We start from the raw sequence: 12,540 nt of genomic DNA, 5'->3' as shown, positions 1-12,540 counted from the left end.
AACTCTTTTTAAAAAAGTTATTTTTTTAAAGTTACACCTCCTTTACTTTGCTATCTTTCAACTGACTCCCTCATACCAACTTAAAAAAGAAAAAGAATTAGAACTTGAAACAATATAAAAGAATTAGACCTTAAAACATTTTTTAAGAGGGGTGGAGCCTGAGACTGTTTTCAGCAACATTACTCGACAGGCAACTCAATGTCCATTTCTTTCTTGACACTATCCATATGCAAAAAAAGTGAGGAGGGCTTTTTTTCCTGATGCATGTACAATAAGGTAGGGTCAGGATGCCGTTCATTTTTAATATTCCTTATGAACTTTGGATCATCACAAGTGTTCATCAGCCAAGAATGCAGGATGCAAACTAATGTGACTGATAGGCTGCTAGATGAATGGTGAGTCAAGTATCAGTGCACAGATGGTTCTGATTTGCTGAATTTTGTAGCTGCTGCAACTGAAGACATAAAATATCCTTCTAGTCATAAATTAGCTCTTTGGAAGCAAAACCTTGGCACCAGAGCTTTACAACCTTCAATTAGTAGGGAAAGAAGTATTTGAATGACTGTGGTATTGACATCTGTAGGCCTGCATAGTAATCATTCCTAATAGAAGAGAATATCTGTTTGAGGAGGTTTTGCATGGCTAATTAACTACCAGTGAGAATATGTAATTTTTTCATGATCTCCTGATTGTCACCTTTCTCTCATGATACAATTACATTTTATTGTAGCAAGTGCCTCACAAACCAATTGTCAGCACTATTTACGTATTGCAGAAGGCAGAACAAAAGTTCATGTTTAATAAAAAGCCACTGGGTTTTGATCTCGGTAATTACTGAGACTTATTTTAACAGTTTTATTGACTTTAGTGTTTTTATCACTTTTGCGACAAAAAGAGCCATTTCCTTGACATAGTATTTCCCTTGCAATCATGGCCACCACTTAATCTACACGAATTTAAGTAGATTTTTTTCCTTTTTGTAGTTTTTCAGTTTCATAAACTTAATTGAAATATAAAAGAAGCCATTTAAAAAACTGATAGCTATATCCTCCGATATAAAATTCTAATTATTATGCACCAGAATTTTCAGTTTCATGAAATTTAAAGGATGTTTTTTTGTGAAACTATTTTTATATGCAGAGAATAGAACATAAAACATTTTTCCAATAAGCTTCAATCAAAAATATTTTATTCTTCCCTTTTGATTACAGCATTCTGACTATGAGTAAAAAGAAAACACTAAGAATAATAGGAGTTCTTAAGACCTTAGTTAATTTCTGTTAACAATATCATTAGCCTCAGTGTATAGACAATAAGATGATTTGAGAATATATTTCACAGTGGATCAGTATTTATTGAATAATGAATTTATTTCTCTAGTGTTTTATGTGCACCAATATGTTTAATAATTATAGTATAAAATATAGGTTCACCGTATGTGGCTAAACCTTAAGTATTTTAATTTTTATTCTTAAAGTTTACAGCTTTTGTAATGCTGCAAAAGCCAAACTTGAAAATGTTAAAAGCAAACTATGACAATATAAACTGTCCTGTTCTCAGTTCCCCTAAATGATACAAGTATAGGAGAGTTTCCACAATTGACTGCTTCCATAACAAAAATCATTTTAAGTCCAGAATAAATATCAATCACATGGTCCCAGATTTCTCTCTTTTTAGTCACAGATAGAATCCCCTTATTAGTAACTGAAAACATTTCTTGTTGCTCTGTACACTCTATACTTGTTATTCTGTACTCTAAACTTGTTACTTTATATGTAACACTTGTTAATCTATACATTTCTTGTTACTCTATACTAATTATTTAACAGAATAGTGAATGAACTCTGGACTTGTACTTTTTGGACAAAGATACTTAAAGTCAGTGGACCAGAAAACATATACAGGTTGATAAACAAAATGTTTCTATGATTCAGTATTCAAAGGAAAGTTATGAATTTTTAATATGTGGTTGTGCCTTTTAAATTTGGTATTCTTAACAGAAATATGTTTTGGTTAAGTATTAGAAGATAGCACATGGGACCAGCCCAGTGGCATAGTGGCTAAGTTCACACACTTTGGTGGCCTAGGTTCGGAGGTTCAGATCTCCAGCTCGGACTTACACACTGCTCATCAAGCCATGCTGTGGCAGCCTCCCACACACAACACAGAGGAAGATTGGCATAGATGTTAGCTCAGGGACAATCTTCTTTAAGCAAAAAGAAGAAGATTGGCAATAGATGTTAGCACAGGGCCAATATTCCTCACCAAAAAAAAAAAAGAAAATAGCACATCACCATAAGAATCTCAGCAAACTTAGAGCATCTTTTTGCAAAAGAAAAATGAGGTGTTTTTCCAATACTGGGTTTTACTAGGTATCATAAACTGTTCCCTGTAAACTGAGCCTTCTTCTTGAAATCCTCAAATACTGTTACAAGAGTTAAATTGGAAATGAATTTTTGTCAAGATTGTAGAGACATTGATATTTTTTCCTGAAAAGCAAATCTTTTGGGGGACTTGCCTCAATCAAAATGATAGTATGTATAGCTAAAATCACTCTCTAGTAGTTCTGACAGCTCCTGAGGTTGCACTGTCAAATTAGAAGAATCTATCATCAGGGCTACCACAGTCTATTTATGCCATCCACTGGGATTTAATGTCCAAAATTCACTGAAGGAAACCATATTTCAGTAAGAATGCTTATTGAGGTGAGCTAAAGCTCTAGAATTCCCAGATGAGAATGCTAAAGCCAAGTTGGAAAACCAACATTACTGATGACCCCAAGTCAACCCTTGAATAAGTGTTTCTTCAAGAGCCAGTAATGGATCCTTTTGTCAGTTTATCAGTGTCTCTCTCCATAATGTGATGCCTGAACTCATATCGTAATAGCATAGACACCTGGGCATAATGAGCCACCTGTCCTTCCTAAAAGCTTTCCGTAGGCAGAGCAGTAGCTGTAGGTCAGAGCTAAAATGTTCAAGCCATTCTACATTTCAGACAAGTAAAAATTTGTTCCTTCCTTCACCCTAAATCTGAGGTTCCCACAGCAAATCCAGGGGTGAATATATTGTTATTGGTAGTAGTAATCTTTGTACTATACTTAGAAGTTTATAAAATTCTTTCTTGAGCTTTAATCCTCAAAATAATTCTATTAAACTTGTCTTCATATTTATTTCTGTGAGAAAAGTAGAATATAAGTTCTCAATTAAAAGCACATTTTTTGGCTTATTAAATTTTAGAAGTCAAAAAGTATTCATTTTACAGAACAGTGTGAAGTGCCGATGGAAAATTAAATAAAATGTATCTTATTTGAACACTTTCTTGAAAATGACACATCTGGATAGTATCCCTCTTTTTGATTATGGGATGCCCAGAGTGTTTTGTATATTTTATATCTTTGAGAAAAAGTTTTATTCTGTTGACAATTAAGAGTTAAACTTAATCATCCCACTTCACTCTTACCATTTTAAAAGTTCCCTAGAAGTAGAAATTTTCCATAAACTAGGTATCATTTTGTTTATTAGCTAGAAGTGCCCATGGCAGTGCAACCTAACCATCCAGCCAACTGACATCAGATCCAGCAGGCATCATCTCTTCCAGGAAGCCTCACAGAGGACTGAATATATTAGACCAAATTTTATTTGTACATCAGAGGCTCCCAGGCAAAAAACTGTTATACCTAAAGTGCCTTCGCATATAGGAGGCACTAAAAACCTCCATTAGTATCTCAACTGATCTTTTATATCATAGAACACGTTTTCACAGTGATTGGCAAACCAGTGGTTTATTAGGATAAACCCATGTACAACAGCAGTTGGGAAACGCATTGTTTCACACTAGTGGTATGAGGAGCATTTATTATCGAGATGGCTTCAGTGGAAGAGTGGCTCCGAAGGTGGTTACACATGAATTTCCCCAGTAGTCTGGAGAGTTGAGTGGTGGAAATAAAGAACCCCGAGTGATTAGGAAACAATTCCAATTTTCAGGTTACTGAAAAGCAATGGCTGTGCTATCCTTTGAAAAGCTGGAATCCGGGAGGAGGGCTGAATAAAGAACGGTGTTGTGACAGCTTAGACCTAGCCACAAAACACCAGCATATTTTAAAGGGAAGGAGTGAACACACTTGGCAATAGACACTAAAAATTGAGAGACTACAAATTAAGGCTCTGCTTGCCCAGCCAATGTAATTCATTCTCCATTTTGGCACTGGCTACTCCATTATTTCCCCTTGTGCTGTTCCCATCTTCTGCCCCCTATTTAGCCCACGAAAAAAGGTGATGGCACTTTCAGCTGCTATAAACATGAAGCTGCTGGACAAACACTTCACATAAGGATCTTCACTGTGGCTTTCAATATTCCACCTGTACTGTGGGATCTGCCCTTCTATTTCCATGTCTACTTGAAGGTTATTCCGAGTCAGTCATCCCCAAGGTACACCAAGGTGTGAAAGAGAAACCTTAGAGACAGCAGGCTTGTTGTAGAACTTAACCTCTGGTACTGATACACGGTATTAAATGACATGAACTGTATTCATCTGCTCAAAGGTTAAATTACCTGTATAAAAAAGTAAGCAACATTGTTAGCTCCTTTTATATGTTCACATTAATTAGGCTCACTTCAGTGATAGAAAACTAAGATTCTAATTAATAAGAATTTAAACTAAAAAGATGTACTGGTTCCACTCCCAGCAAAGGTTAATAATGAATTCATGTGCAGTTTTAAAATGTGACAGTTTTCTATAAAAAATGCCATTTTCAATAAGCAAGTTATCTGTAGAGGTAATTTCTAAAGAGTGCACAACAGTGACACTAATTTTAATTGGTCTTGTCCTATTGATGAGAAAGGGTCTGGATCTTGCCAACTATATTTTTTCTATAACATCCATTTGTTGGTTTCGTCTTTATTTCTTCATTTTTTCAAAGCTTGGCAAGTTTAGAATTTTCAAGAATCTGGACATGAATGCAGTTTTTTCCAGTGTCAAAAGTTTTCATTATATATTACTTACTCTATGTCAACAGGTTGATTCGAAAAAGGCTGCAACAAAGCAAGTCAATCAGATGCAAAATAGTTTAATAGAAAAAAAAGTCCATAGTGAGAGAAGTGCTGAGTCCCGTGCAACACGGAGAAAAGTGCAAACAGAGGACCAGCTGACTGGCTGGCTTCACAGTGCAACAGCTCAGGTGAGAGGTTTTTGTTGTTGTTTTTTTGCCTTAATGTTACATTAGAATATGCCCTTTGGGAATAAAGATGTTTTATTTTCTCCTGGGGGCCAAGGTTGTATGGTTTTGTTAAATGAGAAGAGACAGAAAATATCCTATCCAGTAGATACAATCAAAGCAGCTGACACCAGTTATAGAAACAGAATGATAGTGAGCACATTACAGATCTGATGCCTTCCTTTAGCCTAAGAATGTAATGAAGTGCACTTACATTTTTTATGCCATCTATTATCCATTAAGGACTCAACATATTCCATACTTTCACACTGGTTCCTCCAGTCTAACCCTTATAACCAAATGTAAGTGAAGAGTTTCCCTGCCAATATGGTTGCATTTTAAAATGATATATTTTTTACATCATTCAATCGTGTGGTTGGATAGTGCCTCACCTTTAACAGATGACTCATTCGAGCAGCAGCAAAAGTCTTTCCTAATCTAACCTTTTTTGACAAGGAGAAGCATACAATGTATTTATATCTGCAGTGGAAAAAATTTTTCAAAATGGCCAATATTATATATGATTTATACACCATCATTTCCCCAAAAGATTTGAGGTAGTTTACAATGTGAAACAGGATAATTTAATGCCCCCACCTTCTACCTCCCCCTCACCCCTCCACCCCACCAAAAGAACTGGTATATCAGGCAGCTGGGATGTTAATCACTAAACTGAGCACTGAATTTGGCTCTGAACTTCTTGGCAATCTTGCTATTGCTTTCTTTTTGCCCCATTTATTCTGTCACTTCTTCCCTCCTGCTTTCTTTTGAACAAATTAACAACTTTCCTCTCCTCTCTTGGCTTTTTAAACTATACTTTTTAGGAGTTTTTTTTGTTTTTTTAGTGGTTACTCTAGAGCAGAGGTTCAGCAAACTATGGGCCAAATTCAGCCAGTCACCTATTTTTGTAAATAGTTTTATTAGAACAGAGCCATACTCATTCTCTTACATGTTGTCTATGGCTACTTTCACACTATAGTGGCAGAGCTGAGTAGTTGCAACAGAGACTGTGTGGCCCCAAAATCCTAAAATATTTACTATCTGGCCTTTTAAAGAAAAAGTTTGCAAACCCTTGCTCTAAAACAACTCTGTCTAATAGAAATATAATGTGAGCCACATATGTTATTTAAATCTTTTAGTAGCCACATTGCAAAAAGTAAAAAGAAACAGGTAAAATTTATTTTAGTAATATACTCCAATTAAACCACCATCCAAAATATTGTAATTGTTATAAAAGTTATTGAGATATTGTACTTTTTTTTCATATTGAGTCTTCAAAATCTGGTATGTTTTACACTAGCAGCACATCTCAATTTGGACTAGCCATATTTCAAGTGCTCAAATATATGGCCAGTTGCCACTGTATTTGCACAGCTCTAGAAATTACAATGTGCACCTTTAACTTATCATACCACAATCTACCTTGACTTAATACACTACTTCACATATAATGTAAAAACTTTACAAAAATATATTTCATTTATCCCCCCATCCTTTGTGCTATTGTTGTCATACATGTTGCTTTTACACATGTAATTTATTCCATAATGTGCTGTGATTATTGTGCTTTAAAAAGCAAGTTTTCTTTCAAACAATTAAGAAAGGAGGAAGAAAAAAGTCTTAAATACCCCCGTATTTACTGTTATTGGAATTATTCAGACCTTTCATGATACGAGTTTACATTTGGTATCATTTCCCTTTGGCCTAAAGAAATTCCTTTAACATTTATTGTAGTGTAGATTTCCTGGAGACTAATTCTCTCACCTCTTGTCTGTCTGGAAATATCTTTATTTCATCTTCACTTTTTTTTGGTGTGGGGAAAGCTGGAACTATATTTTATTTCTGAATTAATTTTTTTAACATTTTATTTTGAAGTAATTGTAGACTCATAAATTGGAAAACTAATAGAGAGCTCCCATGTATCCTTCCCCCAATGAAATCATCTTATGTAACCATAGTATAATTTTCAAAACCAGGAATTAACATTGGTATACTACTATAAAATACAGACTTTATTCGGTCACCAGTTTTTACATGCACTCGTGTGTGTGTATGTGTGTTCCCATGAAATTTTATAAGGCGTTTAGAGTAACCATCACAATTACCCTACAGAACTGTTCCATGACCACAAAGAAACTCCCTCATGTTGCTTTAGAGTACCACCCTCCACCCAATCCTAAACCCTGGAAAGCATTGGTCTGTTCTGCATCACTATAATTATTTTGAGTATGTCATATAAATCAAATTATACAATATATAACTTGTTGAGATTGGCTTTATTTCATTGACCATAATGCCTTCGAGATCCATCCAAGTTTTGCATGTATCAATAGTTCATTCCTTTTTATTGCCAAGTAGTATTCTGAAGTATTGATGTATTGTTGAAGACGTGAGCTGTTTGCAGTTTTTCACCTTTTACCATTTAGTATGATGTTAGCTGTAGATTTTTGGTAGATGTTCGTTATCAAATTGATGAAGCTCCCCCCCATTTCGAGCATATAGAGAGTTATCCTGAATGGGTCTTGAATTTTGTCAAATGCTTTTTGTGTCAATCTGATCATATGATTTTTCATCTTTATACTGTTAACCATGGTGGATGACACTGATTAGTGTTTGAATATTGAACTAGTCTTATATTCCTGAAATCAACTCCACTTAGTCATGGTGTTATTCTTTTCGCATGTTACTGGATTCAATTTGCTAGTATTTTGCTGAGAACTTTCGTATCTGTTCATGAGGACTATTGGTCTGTAGTTTTCTTTTTTATTCTACTGTCTTTTTCTGGTTTTGGTATCAGAGTAATGCTGGTCTCATTAAATGATTTGAGAAGTCTTCCTTCTAATTTCTGGAAGAGGATGAGTAAAATTGGTAAGGGGTGGGAGGTGTTTTTTTTTTTAATGTTTTAGAGAATTCTCCAGTGAAACCACCTGGGTCTGGAGATATCTTTTCCTTAAGACCATTCAGATTATCTATTTCAAGAGTGGGCAAACTTTTCTGTAAAGAGCCAGATAGTAATTATTTAGGATTTACAAGTCATATGGTCTCTGTCACAACAATTCAACTCGGCATTGTAGCACAAAAGCATCATAAACAATACACAAACAAATGAGTACAGCTGAGTTCCAACAAAGCTTTATTTATGGCACTGACATTTGAATTCCGAATAATTTTTAAGTGTCATGAAATATTTTTTCCGACCATTTAAAAATCTAAAAACCGTTCTTAGTTGGCAGGCTCTACAAAAACAGGTAGTGGGCTGGATTTGGCCTGCAGACCACAGTTACCAACTCCTAATCTATTTCATCAAGTCAGTTTCGACAATTTGTGGTTTTCTAAGAATTGGTCCATTACATCTAAGCTGTATTATTTTTATGTGTAGAATTGGTCATAAGTGTTCCCTTATTTAAATCCTTTAAATGTCTGTGGGGTCTGTAGTATTCTTTCTTTCTTTCCAGATATTGGTAGTTTGTTTTTTCTCTTTTTTGGTCAGGTTTATCAATTTTATTGGTCTTTTCACAGAACCAGCGTTTGCTTGATTGATTTTTCTCTATTTTTCTGTCAGCTTCATTGATTTCTGCCCTTATTTTTATTTCCTTCTGCAATATACTTTCTGCTATAGACTTATTCTCTCTTCTTCTAGTTTCTTGAGGTGGAAACTTAAGTCTCAATTACTGAACTGAGACTTCTTTTCTTTTCTAATGTATCAAGTATTATAGGTTTCCCCTCTAGGACTGTTAGCCATGTCCCACATACTTTGATTTATGTTCATTTTCATTCAGTTCAATATATTTTCAAGTCTCCCTTGGGTCTCTTCGACCCATTCAGAAGAGTGTTTTTAAATTTTCAAGTGTTTGGAGATTTTTCTAATATTTCTTTCTTTCAGCTTGATTTTTGTTTATTTTCCTTTTCTTTTTCTAGTTTAGATGGAAGATTAGTGTATTGATTTGAACCTTTCATTTTTTCTTTAATATCAGCATTTAATGCTATCAGTGTCCTACTGAGCCACTGAGCCCCATTTTAACTGTATCCCATAAATCCTTATATATTATATTTTTACTTTGTTTAATTCAAGACATTTTGTACTTTCCCTTGAGACTTCTTTTGTGATGCCTTGGTTATTAGGAGTATGTTTGAAGATTTTTATGTTATCTTTCTGTTATTGATTTCTAATTTGTGTTATTGTCTGAAAAAATACTTTGTATAATTTTAAATTTGTAAAGGTTTACTATATGACTCAGGATATGGTCTAGCTCAGAGAATGTTCCAGTTGCAATTGAAAAGAACATGTATTCTCCTGTTTTGGGGTGACTGCTCTACAAATATCAGATCCCATTAATTTGTACTATCATTAATTTCTGCCATAGCCCTGCTGATTTTCTCTCTAGTAGTTCTATTAATTACTGAGAGTAGGGTTTTCTAGTTAGGAGGATGTGGGGGTGCTGCCTCTTTGGTGTCACTTGTTTATTGCATGGCAGTGATGGTCAATAGGGCTCCTCCCTACAGTGTTTGAGGCCAATGGGAAATAGAGGGTTGCTGTCTCTTTGCTGTTTGCTTAATACAGGGTGGGCATGGTCAGTAGGGCTCTACTGCACCATCTCTACAGTGTCTGGTGGGGAGCCTTCTGCCTTTGTTAGTGCAGGGAAGGACAGTCTACTGGGCTCTGCCCTATAGTCTCCATAGTACCTAGTGAGGAGGGAGGGGTGCCAACTCAGTAGTGCAGGTGGGAATGGTTGACAGGACTCGGTCTCACTTTAGTCTCCTCCTAGGCTCCCCTCTAGTCTCCTCAATGCTTGCTCCACTCCAAAGTTTCCATAGCACCTGGTGGGAAGTGGGAGGGGTGCAGCTTCTTTCATGGTGTCCACCTAGCACAGAGCAAGTATATTCAAAAGGATTCTGTCTTGTAGACCTGCCCTCCTCCTGGTCCATTACTTAGAGACAGCAGGCTTTTCTTGGACCTTTTTTTTGTGCAAATTGTTTTCAGACTGTAGGTTTCTTTATGGCCCAAGCTGGGATACATAGGAGGCACCAAAAGGAGGAGGCTTGAGGGTGAAAGACTCACTGCTAGATTATTCCTCATGTCCTGTCTGCCTTCTATTCTACAACTTTTGGAATGTTCTCTTAGTTGTTTTTTGTCCAAAGTCTTTAGCTGTAATTAGCAGGAGGAATAGAGTAGAATGCACTTACTCTGTCTTGTCTGGAACTACATGTCCCTGACCTTCACTTGGAAGTCCTCACTGGGTATGGAATTTTTTGTTCTCACCTCTGAAGATGATTCCCTGTCTTCTTGGGTGTGTTTTTTCTGATATGAAGTCAGCAATTATTCTTATCATTGACCCTGTATATAACGTTCTCTCTCTTCTGGCTGCTTTTAAGATTTGCTTTTTTTATCTTTGGTTTTCTAGGGATAGTTGTCTTTGTGTTTATTCTGCTTTGGGTTCACTGGGCTTCTTGTATCTGTGGGTTGATATTTGTCACCAAATTGGAAAAGTTTCAGCTATGATTTCTTTGATTTGTTTTATGCCTTAATCCCTCTTACTTCTCCTTCTAAGATCCAAATACATGCAAGTTAGAATGCTTTACTTTTCCTCATAGGTAACTGAGGCTCTCTTCATTGTTCAAGTCAGTCTTTTATCTTGCTGTACTTCAGTTTGGATAGTTTCATTCACCTGGCCTCTAGTTGATCGTCAAATTAGCTGTTAAACCTAGCCAGTGAATTTTTCACTTCATATACTGTATTTTTCAGTTCTAGAAGTGTATTGTATTTTCCATTTCTCTGCTGAGAGTCCTTCATCTGTTCACTTATTTAACTTTTCCTTTAAGTCCTTGAACATTTACATAGATGTTTTATTGCCCTTGTCTGACAATTCTACCATCTGGGTCATATATCTATTTCTGTTCCTTCTTTCTCCTACTTATGGTTCACATTTTCCTGCTTCTCATGTGTAGTAAAGTTTTATTGTATGCTGAACATTGTGTATGCTAAGTTCTTGAGACTCCAGATTTTACTATATTCCTTTAAAGAGTGTTGAGTTTTCTCTGGGGAAGCAGGTAATTTATTAGTGGTTCAACTTCATCATGTCCTGACCTCTGTTTAGGCTTTTTTGGGCTGGTCTAAAGTAAATATCATATTAAATTTTAGCCTTGCAGTGGTCTGGGTTGTTTTCCTTTCCTTGCGAGTCATGGTCTTGCTTGTTTTCTCTGCCTGATAAGCTGTTTCATATATTTTGCCAATTTTATTGTTCTGTTTTCATTTCATGGGCTTTCTTGGTAGGAGGGGAGGTCTGATACCCATTACTCATGGCCTAGAAGGGGTGCTGATATTTTTCACAGCTTTTTAATTGATTGTAATGTGCATTCAAGGCTAATAACTGCTCCTAATGCAAGGTTTCTTGACAGCATCACTATTGGGCTGGGTTATTTATAAGGGACTATCTTGTACAATGTAGGACAGCATCCTTGGCCTTTATCCAGTAGATGCCAATAGTACCTCTTCATGGTTGTGACAACCCATAATGTTTCCAGAAATTGCTAAATGTCCCCATGGGGCAAACTTGTCCTGGGTTGAGAACCACTACTCTAGCAGAATAGATTATTGTATACCTTAAGCCCTTACTACTCAAAGTGTGCTGTGCCAGCCAGATGCATTGGCATCACCTGTATCTTCTTAGAAACACAGATTCTCAGGTCTCACCTCAGAGCTTCTGAATGAGATCTGCATTTCAACAACATCCCAAAATGGTTTGTATGCTTTCTAATGTTTGAAAAACAATGCCATAGACCAGGGGCCAGCAAACGTTTTCTTAAAGGGCCAGATAGTAAATATTTTAGAGTTGAAGTCCAGTCTTTGTCAGATCACTTCAACTCTGCCATTGTAGTGTAAAAGCAGCCATACACAATACATAATCAAATGGGTGTGGCTGAGGCTGTGTTCCAATAAAACTATTCACAAAAGAGGCAGCTAGCCAATGAGCCATATTTTTCCAAACCATGCCATAGACTACCTTTCCCAATCAGATCTCTCAGTAAACTGAAGACAACTGGTGGTTACATCATTTGATGAGTGCCTTCCCATTTGATATCATTTACTGTTGCTTAAAGAGAGATTAGGTATATAGGTTATACAATAGACAATTCTATCTTGAAATTTTAGTAGCTTGACTTCTGTTCTTATCTAGATGGGGATGTCATCCACTGCCACATGTAAATTACATGTAAATACTGTTTAAGTTAGCTTACCAGTAGCTCTCAGCCTTTAGAAATATACGATGTGATGGCACGTTTCCTTTTCTTTGTGAAAGAATAGTGCCTTATGGGCCCACTGGAATAA

General features: G+C 36.0%; 2 protein-coding genes across 3 annotated transcripts in view; one reads left to right on the top strand and one right to left on the bottom strand.

Annotated features, from left to right (window-relative positions):
- The window catches only part of VRK2 (VRK serine/threonine kinase 2), a 108,719-nt gene that overhangs the window by 88,635 nt on the left and 7,544 nt on the right, over positions 1-12,540 (top strand). For both annotated transcript variants that reach the window (XM_058551178.1, XM_058551177.1), the window contains exon 12: positions 5,016-5,177. In XM_058551178.1, coding sequence (XP_058407161.1) covers positions 5,016-5,177 — 162 coding nt within the window. The remainder of the gene's footprint in view (positions 1-5,015; positions 5,178-12,540) is intronic.
- Positions 3,435-12,540, bottom strand: part of FANCL (FA complementation group L) — a 101,571-nt gene continuing 92,465 nt past the window's right edge. Inside the window, exon 14 of the mRNA XM_058551181.1 lies at positions 3,435-4,551. Coding sequence (XP_058407164.1) covers positions 4,543-4,551 — 9 coding nt within the window. The 3' untranslated portion in view covers positions 3,435-4,542. The remainder of the gene's footprint in view (positions 4,552-12,540) is intronic.

The sequence above is a fragment of the Diceros bicornis genome, chromosome 12, assembly GCF_020826845.1.
Source record: "Diceros bicornis minor isolate mBicDic1 chromosome 12, mDicBic1.mat.cur, whole genome shotgun sequence".
NCBI classification, from domain to species: domain Eukaryota; kingdom Metazoa; phylum Chordata; class Mammalia; order Perissodactyla; family Rhinocerotidae; genus Diceros; species Diceros bicornis.
Note: the sequence above shows the minus strand (reverse complement) of the source record. Positions and strands in the feature narration are given on the sequence as shown.